At 44.5% G+C, this 19,078-nt stretch overlaps 1 protein-coding gene across 2 annotated transcripts in view; it reads left to right on the top strand.

Annotated features, from left to right (window-relative positions):
- Positions 1–12,908: 12,908 nt before the first annotated feature.
- The window catches only part of BBS2 (Bardet-Biedl syndrome 2), a 33,689-nt gene continuing 27,519 nt past the window's right edge, over positions 12,909–19,078 (top strand). For both annotated transcript variants that reach the window (XM_032283921.1, XM_032283920.1), the window contains exons 1-2: positions 12,909–13,267; positions 18,214–18,441. In XM_032283921.1, the coding sequence (XP_032139812.1) occupies positions 13,154–13,267; positions 18,214–18,441 (342 nt within the window). In that variant the 5' untranslated portion in view covers positions 12,909–13,153. The remainder of the gene's footprint in view (positions 13,268–18,213; positions 18,442–19,078) is intronic.

Here is a 19,078-nt window from a genome sequence, read left to right as displayed (position 1 = left end):
TGTGTAATCCCAGCACTTTGGGAGGCTGAAGTGGGAGCCTGGCCGACATAGTGAAACCTGGTTGCTACTAAAAATACAAAAATTAGCGGGTGCAGTGGCAGGCGCCTGTAACCCCAGCTACTCAGGAGGCTGAAGCAGGAGAATTGCTTGAACTTGGGATGTGGAGGTGTGGAGGTTGCAGTGAGCTGAGATTGCGCCACTGCACTCCAGTATGGGTGACAGAGCAAGACTGTCTCAAAAAATAAATAAATAAGATAAAAAATGAAAAAATAAAAAGCTTATGCCTAAAGCCAGAGAATGGTAGAAAAGTAACAAGGACATCAACACAAATCAGTCAAAATGCGTTTTCTTTGAGTGAATTGTTTGGCAAGGCTATTATATTTGGACCCTGGTGAGTCAAATCTTTCTTGTTTATTTTCCTAAGAGTAATTGACCGAATAAATAAATCTTTGAATAAAAAACATCAAGTCCTGGTCCTCATGTGTGTGCAAACAGTGATCACTCTCCCCCGGCTTCTCTTCTTTGCTGCTGCAGTCTCTGGCTCACTCATGTTGCCTGGAATCTTGAGGATACCATTGTATTATATAGCGTGTAATAATATGCTGTAACATTATTAACCAAACTATACTCTCCAATCAGAGTCCACTAATTTTCTCACTGATGTCCTTTTTCTGTTCCAGGATCATAGTCCAGGTTCATACTCAGGATTGCATGTAGTGAATATCAGGTTATCTACATGATACAGAGGCGGTAAATGGTGCAAAACAAGAAAAAGCAGCACCATTTCTCAATGCGTATTAGTCAAAACCAGATAATCTACTCTGTATTTTTCAATGAGGAGAAGTTATGTAGGCAAATCCTACAGGCTGGGATTGACAGAGCAGGGTGATGTAAGAGACTGGGGGTGCAGGGCAGTCCTCTCTGAGGAGGGAAGTGTTGAGCTGAGATCCGATTGTAGGAGCCAGGTTTGAAACAATCTAGGGGCAGAGCATTCCAGGTGGAAAGAACTGGAAGGTGGTATAGTAGGTCCTGCCAAATGAGCTATTCGAGATGTGAATATTGACTTATTGGAATAAATTTTGTCACCAAATATTTAAAGAGCACCCACTAGTGCCAGGAAGTGTTGAAGGTGCTTGGATGACGTTAGGCTAGCATGTTTCTTGCAGGGGAAGCCAGGCCAAGGAAGTGTGGGAGGAGGGGCAAGCTGATGTTGAGCTAGGATGTGGAGCTGGGAGCGATAGTTAGTGAGACTTTTGAGTTCGACCAAAGTTGGGAGGGCCTGCAGAGCCATCTGAGTTCCACTGGGGATGGGCAGGAGTCAGGGGTGGATCCCCAAGTTTTGATTCTCAGATAAACGGAGAAGTGTAGCTTGAGGAGATCGATCTGGAACCTGGAGGTACAAGGTGCCTAGTTTTAGGCTGAGAGAGGTGCAGGAGGCTCAGACCCCACCCCTTAACAGCTAGACTTGGAAAGATTTGTGGCTGAACATTTCAGGTGCTTTCCAGGTGGAGGGAACTATAAGTGCCAAGGCCAGGAGGTGAAATCAAATTTGATATGTTGGGATAATTTGCAGACACCAGAGTTCTGTAGGCCAGGTTAGGAGTTCAGATTTTATTCCATGTGTAATGGGAAGCCACTGGAGAATTTTATATATGGGACTGGCATGATCTTATTTTTTTTAATTAACTTATTTTCTTGAGACAGTCTCACTCTGTTGCCCAGGCTGGGGTGCAGTGATGTGATCATGGCTTACTGCAGCCTTGACCTCCTGGGCACAAGCCATCCTCCCACCTCAGCCTCCCAAGTAGCTGGGACTACAGGTGAGCACCACCACACCCAGCTAATTATTTTGTATTTTTTGTAGATATAGGGTTTAACCGTGTTTTCCAGACTGGTCTCGAACTCCTGGGCTCAAGCAATTCACCCACCTTGGCCTCTTAAAGTGCTGGGATTACAGGTGTAAGTTATAGCACTTGGCCATTTTTTTTATTAAAACATAGTTTAAATCACTTTTCTTGAAGCATAATTTACAAATAAAACACACTTATTTTAAATGTACAGTTTGGTGAGTTTCGACAAATATATGAAGCTATATAACTACCATAACAATCAAATACAGATAAAGCATTCTTATCACCCCAAAAAGTTCTTTACTATTGATTCTTCTATTACCACCCCAATCTCCAGCCTTAGGCAAGACATCTGCAGACCCTTCACCCAACTTCCTTGAGTTACCATCTTGTACATAACTGTTGTACATTTGTCAAAACCAAGAAATTAACATTGCTACAGTTTTACGAACCAAACTATCAGCTCTAATCAGATTTCAGCAATGTTCTCATTAATGTCCTTTTTCTGCTTCAGGATCCATTCCAGCATTGCACCCAGGATTGTAATTAATAATTATGTCTCCTTAATCTCTTCCAATCAGTAACAGTTTCTCAGACTTTCCTTATTTTTCACAACGTGGCAGTTTTGAGGCGTACTGGTCAGGTGTTTTATAGAATGTCCCTCGGTTTGGGTTTATCTGCTGATTTCTTATGATTAGACAGAGTTTATAGATTTGGGGAAGAAAACCACAGAGATGACGTGCCCTTCCCATCTCATCATATCAGGGAGTATTTGACACCAGATTCTACTGCTGCTGATGTTAACCTTGGTCACTTGGATAAAATGGTGTCTGCCAGGCTCTCTCCTATGAAGTCACTATTTTTCCCTTTCCGTATTCTACTTTTTGGACTTTTTTCAAGTCGTGAAGTTCAGCCCATCTAAAAATGGGGGAAGAGTTAAGCTCTACCTCTGGAGTCGGGGGAAGTATACCTACACTATTTGGACTATTCATAGAGAAAACTTTTTTTTTTTTTTTTTTTTTTTGAGGCAGGGTCTCATTCTGCCACCCAGACTAGAGTGCAGTGGTGTGATATCAGCTCACTGTAACCTATGCCTCCCAAGCTTGAGCAGTCCTCCTGCCTTAGCCTCCTGCGTAGCTGAGACCACAGGCGTATGCCACCACACTCAGCTAATTTTTATATTTTTTTGTAGAGACAGAATCTTGCCATGTTAAGACAGGCTGGTCTTAAGCTCCTGAGCTTAAGCAATCTGCCCACCTCAGCCTCCCAAAGTGCTGGGATTACAGGCATGGGCCACTGCGCCTGGCCGAGAAAGCTTTTTTCCTTTTTTTCTCAATAGGGGAAATAACAGCAAATTTGTATTTTGCTGGAAGTGATCCAAAAGGGAACAAAATACTTCTGAGGATTTCTTTTGGTTTCTTCAGTAAGTGTCGAAAAATGTTTTCACACCAGGGCTTTTCTCATTAAGAAAAACCTTAATAATGTACTTTATTTAGCTCAATATATGTAAAATATTATGATTTCAAAATATGATCAATATAAAAAATATCAGATATTTACAATTCTTATTTTATATGCATTCTTGCAGATCCACCTTGTATTTTACACTTACAGCTTATTATTATTATTTTTTTAAACCAGGAACACGTGCACTTTATTGAATGTCATTGTAGAAAAGTGTGTAAAGATAAATGGTTGATACAGGACTCGGCTCTGGGGGCAATGCGAGGAATGGAAGATGGAGTATGTGGGAAACAGGTCACAGGCAGAGCTCCTGGCCTGGATGATTTCTCTTGATCTATTGATAGACTTGCAAGATGAGTACTGGGATGATGATAAGCAGAATGGTCGTGATGATGCCTAAAATCAGGGACCAGATGTTCAGGCACTTAGCGATGGAAGCATAGGCCTTAGGCCCCAGTCAGGTCACCAACCATCTTCGTGTCCCTAGACTTCAGAGAGTATGTGAACGCAGGCAGCAGGAGTTCATGAATAGGGGGTTGAACAGGAACCAGACGACATGGTCAGGCATGGAGGTCTCGCTGTGGATGTGGATCACAGTGGATGTCGAGAGATCAGGGTTGCGGGGCACTCCCAGCACAGCCACCTCATGCTCCTCCTTCAGCATCTCATAGTTTGCAGGGGCAGCCACTGTTGGCAGGAGTGAAGAAGGTTTGGACAGTGTGGTTCATGGTGTCCAGGGAAGACCAGCTGTGGTCAGCTTGCTGGGATGGTTCTCCCGCTTACAGCTTATTTCAGTGAACCAGCCACGTTTCAAGTTCTCAATGGCCACAGGACTCAGGCTACCATATTGGAGAGCACAGCTCTAGACCTTTTTGAAACCAGTGCAGGGCAGGCTGGGGCCTTGGCGATAGTGTACTTCATTTTCGAGTCTCTCATCTCTACTATCTTTGCTGTGTTTCTATGACTGTGATTTCTGAAAGTCCATGTTGAGGAAGCACCTTGTAGCAATATTTTGGGTTTTTCTTTTATTAGTTAAAATGATTTTTTTTTACTTTATTCTTTCTCTATTTTATTTATTTTTAAATTTTTGTAAATGCATAGTAGATGTATATGTTTATGGGGTACATGAGATGTTGAGGTACTGGCATGCAATGTGAAACAAGCACATCCTGGAGAATGGGGTATCCATCCCCTCCAGCATTTCTCCTTTGAATTACAAACTATCTAGTTACATTCTAAGTTATCTCAAAATGTGCAATTATTATTGACTATAGTCACCCTGTTGTGCTATCAAATAGTAGGTCTTATTCATTCTTTCTATTTTTTTGGTACCCATTCACCATCCTCCACCTCCCTCTGATATCTAAATTCCAAAGTGCCAGTTTTGGATACTGACAGAACTAAGTGCTAGCCACCTAAGCACCTGGAACTGTGACAATAATTCTTCTCCCTTTCCCAGCACAGTGATTTCATAGTCATGTTTTCCTTCTGCGTTTTCTTCGTAGTGCCTTTCATGCTACTCCCTGACTTTCCTCCGTGCTTACCTTTAAACTTTTAAAAATTAAGCTTCTCATTTTGAGATAATTGTAAATTCACATGCAGTTGTAAGAAATAATATAGAGAGACCTCATGTGTCTTTACCCATTTTCCTCTAATGGTAACATCTTGTGAAATAAGTTATTCTCTTTTAAAAATAAAGATATTTGGCTGCTCTGTGAAGGCAAAGTGGGAGCAGAGAGGCTGCTGGGAGGCAACTGTGATTGGGGAGAGATTTGGACCAGGAGAGAGTGGGAGAAGATGCTGAACCATGCTGCCATTCTGGGGCAGGTGGAGGTGAGCTGTATCCACACGACCCTCACAGGAAACATTGATGTTCAACTCCAAGAAGAACCTCCTTTACCAAGGCCAAGTCAAAAGCACAGTCTGTGTATCAGTCAGTTTCCAGCAGGAAAGAGAGGGTACAAAGTGTTTACAGTTTACAGGGGAGGAAAAACAATTTTTTCTTTATCCTTCCTAGTTCTTAGCTGGGACCCCTGCTAACATTTGCAACAAAAGACAGATTAACAAGAGAAAAACAAGATTGTATTAACATGTATATATCATATATACCTGGGAGATAACCAGGGAATGAGTAATTCTCAAAGAGCTGATTTAGAATTTCAGCTTATACAGTATCTTCGACAAAACACAATAAATTTTTAGAGAAGTGACAAGACAAAAAGGACCTTGAGTCTCTAAGGAACCTCAAATTGTAGGAAGGCAAATATACGAGAAACTAATGGTAGATAAAGTCAGGTTAGTAAAATTTGTTAGGTAGATTCCTCTGGTCTAATAAGGCCCTGAAGACATCCCAGAAGGGAGGGGAGGAGGGACACCTATATCCTGCTTTAGGCAAATGGAGGCAAACAGAAAGGTTTTCTTATATCTGCTTCTTCTCAGCTGCTTTCAGCTCAAAATAATCCTTGTGCCAAAGTGGTATATTTGGTGTGGAAGAGCCTGCTACCTTTCAACAGAACCAGAGTTTAATAAGGGGACAATTTATAGAGGTGTGGGCAGGATTAGGAACACCCAGGAGAGACGATGAGGCACCCAGACTAGTGCAGTGGGAACTGTCGCCATCCCTGGGTCTGGAGGAAGGAGCCAGACAGAGGTGCCATTACGGGGCCCAGGGAAAGTTGGAGTTAAGGTTGAGGAAATGCCCAATAAGAGCAGTGGTGGTGGGTAGAGGAATATAACCCGTGCCAAAATTACACCCAGCAGCAGGAAAGAAATCCGTTTTCTGCCCTTTCTCCCCTCCCATCATCTGATCACCTGGCAGTGCAAGTGAATGGGGCCATAAAGTCTGCCAAGATTGGCCTTCTCAGCATAGACCGGGACAGAGGCGAGACAGGATGGATCTGGAGAGGTAAATGGAGAATAACAGGATACAATTTCAAAAGCTCGGCTGGGCGCGGTGGCTCAAGCCTGTAATCCCAGCACTTTGGGAGGCCGAGGCGGGCGGATCACGAGGTCAAGACATCGAGACCATCCTGGCCAACATGGTGAAACCCCCTCTCTACTAAATACACAAAAATTAGCCAGGCGTGGTGGCGTGTGCCTGTAGTCCCAGCTACTTGGGAGGCTGAGGCAGGAGAATTGCTTGAGCCCGAGAGGCAGAGGTTGCAGTGAGCCGAGACTGTGCCACTGCACTCCAGCCTAGCACCTGGTGACAGAGTGAGACTCTGTCTCAAAACAAACAAACGAACAAACAAACAAACAAACAAACAAAAACTCTACAGTGGGGGAGCTTTAGAAACAGTAAAGAACTGTTTATTCTTTATCTATTCAGAACACTTTTTTTTTTTTTTTTTTTTTTGGAGATGGAGTTTCACTCTGTCTCCCAGGCTGGAGTGCAGTGGCATGACCTTGGCTCACTGCAACATCCACTTCCCAGGTTCAAGCGATTCTCCTACCTCAATCTCCTGAGTAGCTGGTGTTACTGGCAAGTGCCACCACACCCAGATAATTTTTGCATTTTTAGTAGAGACCGGGTTTCATCATGTTGTCCAGACTGGTCTCGAACTCCTGACCTCACAATCCACCTGCCTCAGCCTCTCAAAGTGCTGGGATTACAGGTGTGAGCCACCGTGCCTGGCCAGTACAGGACATATTCTAGATGTGCAATGATTCCATTTTAATGTAAGTGTTTCTCACTTAGTCTAACTTTCAGCAACTCTTTCCGAGATTATTTACAGGCTTGATCTACAAGCATCTAGGAAACACTGTGGACCCTGGCCTCGCCTAGGAGTACAGCAAGAGCCTGAGAGGAGAGCTGCATGATGCTTTGAGGGATAGGGGATCCTAGACACTAGGATGCATGGCTTCTCCAGGGAGTTTTGAGTCCATGAAAGTGTCAGGGAATCTCCCATAACAAGAGACCACCGAGAGCTTGGCCAAGGGTGTCATGTGGTTGGATATCTCAAGATTGCTTGCAGTAAACACAAGACTGGAGGTCTGAGACCTCTGCCCCTTTTCTGGCACCACTAGGTATCCAAGGTTCTGATGGGTCTCTGAGGGTGGGCGTGGGGGGTAACTAACACTGACGCTTTTCCTACCACCTCCATGGGATACGTGGGGGGTGGGGAAAATTTGGGCTTGAATTCATTTCTGCATCTGTAAATAGGGGATAATAATATTACCTCCTTCGTAGGATTATTGGGAAGATTGAGATGATCATATAAGTAAAGAATTTAGCAGTCTGGCTCATAGGAAGTGCTCAACATATGTTAGCTATTAGTGGTAGTTGTAGCTTTTCCCTGTCTCCTGACCGGAAGGTGTTGTTTCTGTTTTTCATATGACACACTGCAAAATGTCTTTGAACATGAGTCTTAATTTCATTTCTTGCAAGTGTGAAATGAGCTGACAGAAGAGACCAGCATGGACAGTCTCACCCCGACAATCCACAGCAGATACATCACAGTTACCAAGAATTCCAGAAAAGAAGTCAAGTGATGAAAGACTGAAGGACAGGAAGCCTGGGAGGACTGCTGCCTGAGAAGCTGGGTGGAAAGTTCTCAGGGAGTCTAGCCCCGATGGTCCTGCTCTGCTCCGGGGGTCTCCCAGCCCCGTCCCTCTGTGACTTGAGGAGTGGTCCTGATTGCCAGTTGCCTTAAAGAGTTTGGGGAAACTGAAGACTGGGATCCGTTATAGGCCCCAGTTCTGGATCAAGAGGGGTGAGGAGAGGACCTGGATTTGGATCCTGAAATCCACAGAAAACCCCTGCCCTTACACTACTTTATTTTAAAGGTTTTGTTTTGTTTTAAATTGCAAAAGTAAAACAAGAGTGCTGTAAAAATAGCATAAACGTATACAGTGCATAAAGAAAAAGGCAGAAATCCGTCTCCATGTGGCCTCCCTGCCCAAGTCCACTTCTCAGGGTGGGCCCTGCGGCTGCTGGCGTCTCCTGTGCTGGGGAGCCCTCCACGCTGCCTCCCTCCAGGCCTTTAATCCAGCATTAAGGAGCCTGAATCTCTGTTTTTTACACCTGCACACCCTCTAGTGGGGGTGCTTTGCAAACTCAATGTGAGGACAAGAGGGCGTGGCAGGTGTCAGGCAGCCTAAGGGTGGCTTAAGGCATCCTCCGACGGGCTCCCCCACCCTTGGAAATTAGGATCTTAAATTTTGGTCCTGACCAAGTCCCACTAAAACTTGGCTACTAGGTTGGCTTTCCAATCCCAAGGAAACCGGGAACAATGATACCTACTAGCAAAAGAAAAAAGACCAAATTTGTTAGAACAGTGACCCTAACCAGTCAAAGGCAGCGTTTCACCTAGAGGTAATAATAATAACCACTTCTGGGAGCCCTAATTGAAGGCCAGGCTTTGCTTTAAGAGTGAGGACTGCTAATATTTCTCTTTTCTAGATGAGGCCGCTGGTGCTCCGGGAGGTTCACTGCAGGAGGCAGGAGAGTGCAGGGGTGAGGAGCTCAGGCTGTGTGGCTCGAACACCTGGGTCAGCCATCCTGGTTCTGCTGTGTATCAGCTGTGTGACCTCAGGCTTACATTACGGAGTCTCCCACGACTTGGTTTCCTCTCTAGTAAAATGGGGATGATGACAGTGTCTCCCTCCAAGGGTGGTGGTGATTAAATAAATTAGTATGTGGTCACGGTGGTTCATGTCTGTAATCATAGCACTTTGGGAGGCCGTGGCAGGAGGATCATGTGAGCCAGGAGTTTAAGGTTACAGTCAGCCATGATCACACCACTGTGCTCCACGCTGCGTGACAGAGCAAGACCTTGTCTCAAAAAAAAAAATGAGTATGAGTCAAGTGTCTGGCACAGAGAAGATGCTCAATAAATATGAGAACTGGGATTAAATAATGGGTCTAAGTCTCAGCTAGTGGCTGATGGAGGAGGCATCTGAACCCGGGTCTGATGTGGTTGAGGCTCATGGGCTTACGGGCTACGTAGTGCTGCCTCCCTAGAGCCCATTGACTGTCAGCTCCTCTCCCACCTTGAAAGCCTAGATCCTCAGGAGTCCCAGCTCTCACTGATGTGAGGATGACAGGTGTCTCCTCTGAAGAACCAATGAATCCCCGCGAGTCGTGGGAGGCAGAGAAGACTCTTAGACTTTTGGCAGAAGTGGGGCAGCCCTGGGCCTTTCTCCTCAGAGGAAAGCTTGTAAGTCCCCTGCCATGATCAGTGGTTGGCAAGGAGGATGGGGGATTCCCTATCCTTCTAGGAATCCGTGCTGATCCTAAAAGTACCCTCATTATGATAAAGGATCTGACGGAAGCACAGGGGAAGGGTGGCTTCCTCCTAAGTGTGGAAATAGCAGTGAGGGAGGCCGTCAAACATGATTTGCTGGAGTGGTGATGTCTAACCTCAGTCTTCAAAGATCGGGGAAGTCAGGAAGGGAGGGGAAGGACATTCTAGGCAGAAGGAACAATTTGAGCAGAGAGGCTAGACATGGCATCTGAGAAGGATCAAGTCTGAAGAAAGAAGAAGCAAAATATGAGCCTGTAGAGGTCAACTGTGGTCAGAATTTGGGAATCTTTGTTTAATCTGCTAAAGTGCGTGGACTTTTTTTTGATTGAAAATAGGGAGCCAATGAAGAGTTATAAAGAGAAGAGGTGACAATGGTAAAGTTTTGTCAGGTAGAAAATAGGATAACCATGCAATATTGTATAATTATATAATAATCCTACATAGGATTGTAGGATTGCAGAATTATTGTATGATTGAGTTGAGGTATATAAAGTTCTTAGAATGGCACCTAAAAAATGCCCAGTAAATGTTAATGATGTTGATGCCGATGACGGTAATGTCCTATAGGAAAAGAAACTGGAAAGTTAGAGGCCACCAAGGCAATCCAAATAGTAAGTAAGGTGTGGCCAGATGGACGGAGGCCAAGCCCAGCCTTATACAGAAATCCAGTAGGCCATGGACTTGTCTGCCTGCTGGAGTAAAACCCAACTCCTTGGTGTGGCTCAAAAGCACTAGGTGACCTGGCTTCTTCTCACACATTAGGCTCCAGCCATGTAATTTTCTTTCTGGTCTTCAAACATGTCCAAACTGGCCCTGTGCCCTTGCTGTTCCCTCTGTCTAGACTGCCCATCCCTCACATCTTCGAATGGCTGCCACTTTCTTGTCACAAAGCTCTTGGTTCAAATGTTACTTCCTCTGAGAGATCTTCTCAAGCTCTGGCACATCAGCCTTCTTGCCAGATGAAATGATCTTACTTGTTTTTTCTTTCTTTTTTTTTTTTTTTTTTTGAGATGGAGTCTTGCTCTGTCGTCCAGGCTGCAGTGCAATGGTGCATTCTTGGCTCACTGCAACCTCCGCCTCCCCAGTACAAGCGATTCTCCTATCTCAGTCTCCCAAGTAGCTCAGATTACAGGCATGTGTCACCACACCCAGCTAATTTTTTTATATTTAGTAGAGAAAGGGTTTCACCATGTTAGTCAGGCTGGTCACAAACTCCTGACCTCAGGTGATACCCACCCACGTCAGCCTCCCAAAGTGCTGGGATTACAGGCATGCGCCACCACGCCTGGCCAATTTGTTTTCATGTTTAGTGTCTATAGCTTCCTATCCCCTAGAGGATGTAAACTCCATAAGGGTATGAACTATATCTTTCGTGTTCACTGCTGTATCCCTAGGTCCTTGAACACCATCTAGAACATGGAGACCCTCAATAAATGTCAGGAAAAAATAAAAGATCTGAAATGTTGTCCATTAGGGAGTCATTCTCTTCAAGCTATTCCTGGGAGTGGTGGCTAATCAAGATGTGATCAGCTAGTAACACAGCTGAGTGGATTCAGTGAGATGATGACTTTGTGTAGGTAGAATCTGGGGACTAAAGAGAAGGGACGTCACAAAACAAAGTTAAGTTCTCATGACCCAGGGTAATTTCCATGGCAGGTAATTTCCATAGTCAGGAAGCTGCTACAGGATTTGGGGTCTAGACAGGTGACAGAAGGGTGAGGGTGGAGATGGGGTAGAAAGAGGTGGTCTCAGAAGCATGGTCCATCAGAGGGGGCCTGAAGGGCCACTGGCTCAGGTCTTATATTCCATCAGGATCTTTAAATTTAGGCTGGGAGTAGTGGCTTACACCAATGATCCTAGCACTTTGGGAGGACGAGGCTGGGGCATTACTTTAGGCCAGGAGTTCGAGGTTACAGTAAGCTGTGATGGCACCACTGCACTCCAGCCTGGGTGACAGTGCGAAACCCTGTCTCTAAATAAAATACAAATAAAATTTAAAAAGTAAAGATTATCAAACAGTATTTTAACATTATTTAGTATTTTGATTTTATCTCCAAAAGAGGTTACAATTAGTCAGACACACCAAGCTTGAAAAAAAAAATGCCCATTTGTATAACTGTAATTACAAAATGCAAATATCGAGATTATTCCAGAACTCATCTTTCTTTTTTTTTCCTTTGAGATGGAGTCTCACTCTGTCGCCCAGGCTGGAGTAGATTGGCATGATCTGGCTCACTGCAACCCCTGTCTCCCAGGGGCAAGCAGTTCTCCTGCTTCCGCCTCCTTAGTAGCTGGGACTACAGATGCCCATCACTACACCCGGAGAATTTTTGTATTTTTAGTAGAGACAGGGTTTCACCATATTGGCCAGGCTGGTCTTGAATTCCTGACCTCAAGTGATCCGCCTGCTTCGGCCTCCCAAAGTGCTGGGATTACAGGCGTGAACAACCACGCCTGGCCCAGAACTCATCTTTCAAGACCTACCTGCAGCATCTGACATAGTTGTTTTCCTCCTCGTGGCCACACTCTTTTCACTGAGCGTCCAGGACACTGTACTCTCCTGATTGTACTTCTTTGCTGGCTACTCCAAGTCTCCTCTGGTGGTCCTTGCTCATCTCATCACCTACCCCAGAATGTCCATTTCCAGAAGGCAGCAGAGTGAGTCCTCGGGGCCTCACCTGAAGTTCCTCTGGAGGAACACCTTCCAGCGAAGCTGGCTCTCTCACTTCCTAACACTCCCTGTCTGAATGTCACTGTCTCAGAGGGAGGTCTCTTTCCCACCACCCTACTTAACATTGCATTCCCTCCAACCCTCTCTCTCCTCTTCCTTCCCTTAATTTTCTCTCTAGTACTATCGAATGACATGTATTTCTTGTTTAATGCTTGTCTGCCCTGACTAGTACGTCAGTTCCAGGAAAGCAGAGGTTTGTCTTTTGTTTACCACTATTTATTATCTAGAACAGTGTCTGACACACAATAGGCCCTCAAGGAAATTTTGCTGGTCACTTTTCAATTTTGCAGGTTTGCACTCAAAAATATATAGGGAGCCCTACCAGGAGCCCTAGACTGAACGTGAGTCTAAGCATTGGTATGGTTTTCCTCCACACAACCCACCAAAGCAAGGGACAGAGCCGACACTCAAGAAAGATTTACTTAATTAATGACCCTCTGGAGTAGGGCAGCATTGTGTAGAGTTTGCACGGGTGCAGCTTGGTTGTGGTGTTAGAAGGGGAAACATCTGGGCTGCACTGGCTCAGAGACAGTCCCTGTAGACGGGTCAGTGGAATTCAACCCACAGGGATAAATGACCGCAGGGGAAACCAGCTGCATCCGCAGCCCAGCAGAGGTTCCACCGCGCAGCCGCAGAAGGCGCCGAGGCGCTAGTGCGCAGCCGCAGAAGGAGCGGACGGGTCTGCGCAGCCGCAGGAGAAGCTGGCGGTATCTGGACGAGTTCGTTCCCGGCTGTTCGCGGGCAGCCTCAGGAGGCTGGGCCCGGGCGGGTCTTGTCCCTGCACCTCTCAACCGGGCGCGGGAGGCTGGCTCCGCTGCGCTGGCCTCGAGGCGCCAGCCCTCCTCCCCTAAGCCGCCGCCATCATGGTGCCCGTGTTCACCCTGAAACTGCGCCACAAAATCAGCCCCCGCATGGTGGCCATAGGGCGCTACGACGGGACTCACCCGTGTCTGGCGGCCGCCACCCAAGCGGGCAAGGTAACCGCCCCCACCGGCAGGGAGCGTGGGCCCCAGGAAACCCCGGGACCTCCGCCGGCCGCACCCCTGAGACCCCGCCTCCTCCCCAACCCCGCCCCCAGCCCGTGGTCCCAGCAACCGTCACCCTGTATAGCTCCATCCTTCTGAGGACAATGGGGTCTTAGAGGAACAGCTTTTCTGAGCAGTTGATGTTTTCTGGTCGTCAGGCACTTAGAGTCGGGCGAGGTCGGGGTCCCTGGACATAGAGAGCTTAGAGAAGAGACGTCTCCCGAGGGAATGGGCTTGGTCCGGGTTAGCAGTAATAACGGACCCCAGATTCAAGCCAAGGGCCCAGCTTGTCACTTGGAACTCAGAATTCCTCCCACTCACATTGCTGCTGCTGCTCCTGCTTTTTTTTTTTTTTTTTTTTTTTTTGAGACGGAGTCGTCTTCTGTTGCCCAGGCTGGAGTGCAGTGGCGTGATCTCGGCTCACTCACTGCAGCCTCCACCTCCCAGTTTCATGCAATTCTCCTGCCTCAGCCTCCCGAGTATCTGGTATTACAGGTGCCCCCCAGCACGCCCGGCTAATTTTTGTATTTTTAGTAGAGACAGAATTTCACCACCTTGGCCAGGCTGGTCTCGAAATCCTGACCTCAAGTGATTCATCCACCTCAGACTCCCAACGTGCTGGGATTACAGCCGTGAGCCACCTCTCCCGGCCCCTCACACTGCTCCTTTATCGAACAACGACAAAACAATGCAAAGACTCCTACTAAATTATTCAAATTGTACTTTTGATCCTTGCCCATGTACTTTCAGTTCTTTCTCCATAATTTATTCACTAAGTATTAGGTGCCATTATGGTGCAAGGCGTGAGAGTCAAAGAGATAAAAGAGACATGATCATTTAACATTCACCAGACTTCTACTGAACACCTCCTGTATAGATTTTGGAGACTCAGATGTAAAGTTGGAGTCCCTACTTTCAGAAAGCTTATAGTCCAGAAGCTAACAGACAAGGCTTATCAAAGCCCTGTGTATTTGCTGGAGGCATGCCCAAAATACATGGAAGGTAGTGACAAGGCTAATAACTTAAAACAGGCACAAAACTTTATTACATGAATCATCTCAACATCATTGCTACAAGGCCAAGGGCAGCAGCATGGCATAGGTATGGTGGTTCTTGGCTCCAGTATCTATTTCATGACCTTGGGCAAGGCACTTAATAATAGTACATAATACATGGGGTCATGAGCTAAGCACTTTGCATATAGGAAGTGGTCCCAATTGTTATCTGTTATTTTCTTTTTATGATTCTCACTTTATTGACTAGAAATTGCAGTTCAGAGAGGTTCAACACAGTGCTTGGAGCCACTCAGCTAAAAGTGTGGAATGTGGCCCAAGTGCGTGTTGTCTGACCCAGAGTGGATTTAATAAGCTAGCATTTGTGTAACAATTTATAGTTTTTAGGACACTTCCACGTATTTTGTATGTTGTAATGATATGCCTTGGGATATGGAAGTAAAAAGTGAGGCTTCATTTTCATTAAGTAGTATAACAGAGTTAAGCTCTTAATATGGGGTCTGGCACATCATGATGTTAGTTATTGTTACTGTTAGAAGTCACTGACAGGTTGGGCTCAGTGGCTTACGCCTGTAATCCCAGCACTTTGGGAGGCTGAGGCCAGCGGATTGCCTGAGGCCAGGAGTTCAAGACCAGCCTGGCCAGCATGATGAAACCCTGTCTCTACTAAAAATACAAAAATTAGCCAGTTGTGGTGGTGGGCACCTGTAATCCCAGCTACTTGGGAGGCTGAGGCAGGAGAATCACTTGAACCTGGGAGGCGAAGGTTGCAGTAAGTTGAGATCGCACCACTGCACTCCAGCCTAACAGAGCCTAACAGGGGCTCACCCCTGTCTCAAAAAAAAAAAAAAAAAAAAAAAAAAAAAGGCACTGACAAATGTTAAAAAGAACTTCATGTTGGTTGTGCTGTAGGTGTATAGCAGATATATAAAAGGGCTGAAAATATCCCATTGATATTAACTCAGCCCCTAATTTGAGGGCATACTACATGCTGGGCAATGTTCTTAACTCTGCAGGTGCATCGGAGAATGGCCCCTATGTGGTTTATATTTGAGAGGGGGAACCAGGCAGTTAACCGAATATGCAAGTGTCTTCACAGGAGAAAATGAATAAGGGATTCACTATGGTGGGAGCTTGCTGTTTTACACAGCCGATCAGACGGACTCTAATAACATTTGATAAGATATTTGAAGGAACAGAGGAAGCAAGCTCTGCAGATTTGTGGGATAAGTGCCTTCCAGACCTTGAGGTGGAGATATGTGTGGTGTGTTTCAGAAGCACGAGGAAGCAGCTATGGTTGGAGGCAATGAGGGTGGCCATGAGGTAGCCAAAAGCCAGATCATATAGGAACCTGTAGGCCATGGCAAAGACCTTGGTATTTATATTGAGTAAGTTGGGAAGCTCCTGAGGGTTTTGATAAAATGGGTGTTGGAAGTCGCTTTATGTTTTAGATAAAGGCTAACTGGCTGGTATGTGGAAGATGTTCTGTGATGTGATGCAGGGAGGTAGGTGTAGGAGTAGAAGCAGGGTGATCAGGCAGAGATCCCTAGGGCAGCCCTTATACAGACTGTGACCTGGAGTGGAAGGTAGGAATGCTTGATTCTAGGGCTGTTTTTGAAAATAGCCAAAAATAAGTAAGTAATTAAATAAAAATAAAAGGAGGTCCCTTGTCTTGTGTAATTGGACGGGTACTTTGTGTTCAGAACTATAAACAAATCTAAAAAGTTCTGGCCTGATCTTTTATCTTGAGACCTTAAAAAGAATTAGTAATATTTTACAACTCAAGTAACACCATGAATATATTCTCTTAAAAGCAATTAAACATTCCAGCTAGGGTTAAAGCCTGCATCTCTAGAAACAGGACTTTATCATTAGATCTGGGACCCTGTTGTGAACATGGAGCTGACTCTGGACCTTAGCAAGGATATTTTTAAAAGAAATGTCTGTCTGGGCGTAGTGGCTCAACACCTGTAATCCCAGCACTTTGGGAGGCTGAGACAGTGGATCACCTTAGGTCAGGAGTTTGAGGCCAACCTGGCCAACTGAAACCCTGTCTCTACTAAAAATATACACCCGTAATTCCAGCTACTTGGGAGGTGAGGCAAGAGAATCGCTGGAACCCAGGAGGCAGAGGTTGCCGTGAGCTAAGATTGTGCCACTGCACTCCAGCCTGGGCAACAGAGTGAGACTCCGTCTCAAAAAATAAATAAAGGAATCTCTTGCAGGGTGAACGTTAGAGTTTTCCTCTGGGGACATTTTTTTCTCTCATGGTGATACTTAGGGGTCAGTTTAATTTATATTCTTTATAGCACCTCCTCAGCTAGAACAAATGTGTGAACTTCAGCCAGTCCTTTGGAAGCCCTGGGAGTGGTCATTTTTGTTGTGTGACTGAGATTGGTTTTCTTTCCTTGCCTGAAGGGACAGATTTGTCTCCCTCTGGACTCTCTGGGTGTAGAGAACAGCAGGAGGGAACTGGGGAGAAATCTGACTCCTGAGACCCTTGTTGCTCTTGGTAAAAATCACAGTCTTTCCATTCCAGTAAGAATGAATATGGAGCCCGTAAGATATTTTCCCTCCTGTTCTTTCTCAACATATCTGATTTCTGGAAAACTCTGTAAGGATTGCTTTGTTCAGAATTGTCATAAAACGAAGTGTGTTATGGTGGCTGGAGCTCAGGGTCCGAAGCACACCAGGCCCTTGTCTTAGCCCTGTCACCAGACTCAAGACCTTAGCAAAGGGCCTTAACTCTTCTGACTTCACCTGGAAATCAAGGATTGATGTCAGGATCAAATGTAATTAACGTTTACCAAAGCATGTTGTAAAGTGCTACACAGATGGGAACATGTGGCTGCACACCTTATCTATGATTTTAGTCAATCTTTTAAAAATTATTTTTTGTTGAAGAGGCTGCCTTGGGTAGGTATTAATTTAAAATGAATTCTGTTTGGATTTATGCAAAAGGGATGAAATGTTCATGTAAATTTTACAAACTTTAAAACTAGAAGGGGCTTGAGGAATTCCTAATCCAGTGTTTCTCATCTCCCCCTCCTTTTTTATATTGCCCACCTTGGAGGTTTTTTAGATCATGAAAGTTTCCCCAGTGAAATTCTAATACCTCAGATATACTGTATATCTCTTTTTATAGTGTGGCTCTCTGAAGGGCTACATGATTCCCCTATTGGAAACCCAGTTACTTGTCCTGGGAGTGATCTCGCCACTCTTGAGAATGCATTTTCTAGTGCAAACCTCCTTTTTACAGATGAAGTCCAAGAAAGTTAAATAATTTATGCAAACTGATTATATTTATGATAGTTGAAACTGTTGAATTTATTATCTTTGGGCTAATTACTTAGTTCTGCATCACTGATACAAACTATGAAAGCCTTCAAGATACTTGATTTGCATGACTCAGTTTAAGTTTGGGAAACAAATTTACTAGCAGACCATTTTAAGGTCTAGGAAGTGAATTCATTAGGTGCTTGGATGAAAAATAATAAAGGAAGTGTTTATTCTGTTTTCCATAATCTTCTCGGTGTGTGCCAATCACATTGAAGGTGGTAGCAGCTTATTCTAGGTTGATCAGGAAAAGTCTAGTTTCTAAGAGTACTTTGATATCTTGCTAGGGGGTAGCATGTAAGCTGGCCTGGTAAGCAGTGACTAGATCTTTTTCATTACCTTGTTGCTTACAAGGCTAAGAACCACCTGATTTCCATGACTCATAATGACTGAAAGTTGTTCATGCATTGAACTATGTATAAGTGTTTTAAGTTTTATAGCAGATTAAAGTGACTTCTTGTTAATGTTAATGTGTTAATAACATTTTTTTAAGTATGATACTAATTTCTTATATTTTAAGGGAATATAATTAACTGGTTTTTGTTTTAGGTTTTTATTCACAATCCTCATACACGGAACCAGCATTTCAGTGCATCCAGGGTCTTCCAGAGTCCCCTGGAATCTGATGTTTCTCTTCTCAACATTAACCAGGCAGTCAGCTGCCTGACTGCAGGCGTATTGAACCCTGAGCTTGGCTGTGATACTCTTTTAGTGGGGACACAGACTAATCTTTTGGCTTATGATGTCTACAATAATTCGGATTTGTTCTACAGAGAGGCAAGTAATAACCCTCATAACCATAAAATTGTCATTCCTCATTAATGTCTATTTCTTATGCTTGGAAGAAACGAGATCATTTATTTTGGTCTGTTTATTATGTGACCGTTACAGTGTAGATAAACAACATGGAGATTTTGCTGTTAACATCTGCTTTATGCACTCGGAACTTATTTATTTGGTTATGGGTGCTAATCACTTGGTGACACTTGAGTTTATGAGGTATATCTGTGATACTACCATCTGTCAAGATCTCCTGTTGAGAATTCAGCCAAGAGCTGGGAAGCCAGTAGACAGGTCTCCTGGTGGACTTGCATAAAAGTTTAGTGCAATAATTTATAGGAGAAGCCCTTACTGTAGCCTGCCACCTACAGGCTGCTGCAACTTTAATACCCAACTTTAATGCCCAAATATGAAGTTTTACAAACTTACCTATCTTTTCTCTCATAAATATGAATAGTTGAAACAGTTGAATTTATTATTTTTGGGTTAATTACTTAGTTCTGCATCACTGGTATAAACCGTGAAAGCCTTCAAAATACTTGATTTGCTTGAAGTTGCTTACAGCAATTCGTATTTATTACAGAAAAGATAGGGAAGTAAAAGTAAAAGAAATTATACCTATTTTTTTCATCTA

This window comes from Sapajus apella, unplaced genomic scaffold, assembly GCF_009761245.1.
Source record: "Sapajus apella isolate SASKATOON/1434 unplaced genomic scaffold, GSC_monkey_1.0 scaffold15, whole genome shotgun sequence".
NCBI lineage: Eukaryota > Metazoa > Chordata > Mammalia > Primates > Cebidae > Sapajus > Sapajus apella.
The sequence above is the reverse complement of the archived record's forward strand: the minus strand, read 5'-3'. Positions and strand labels throughout refer to the sequence as shown.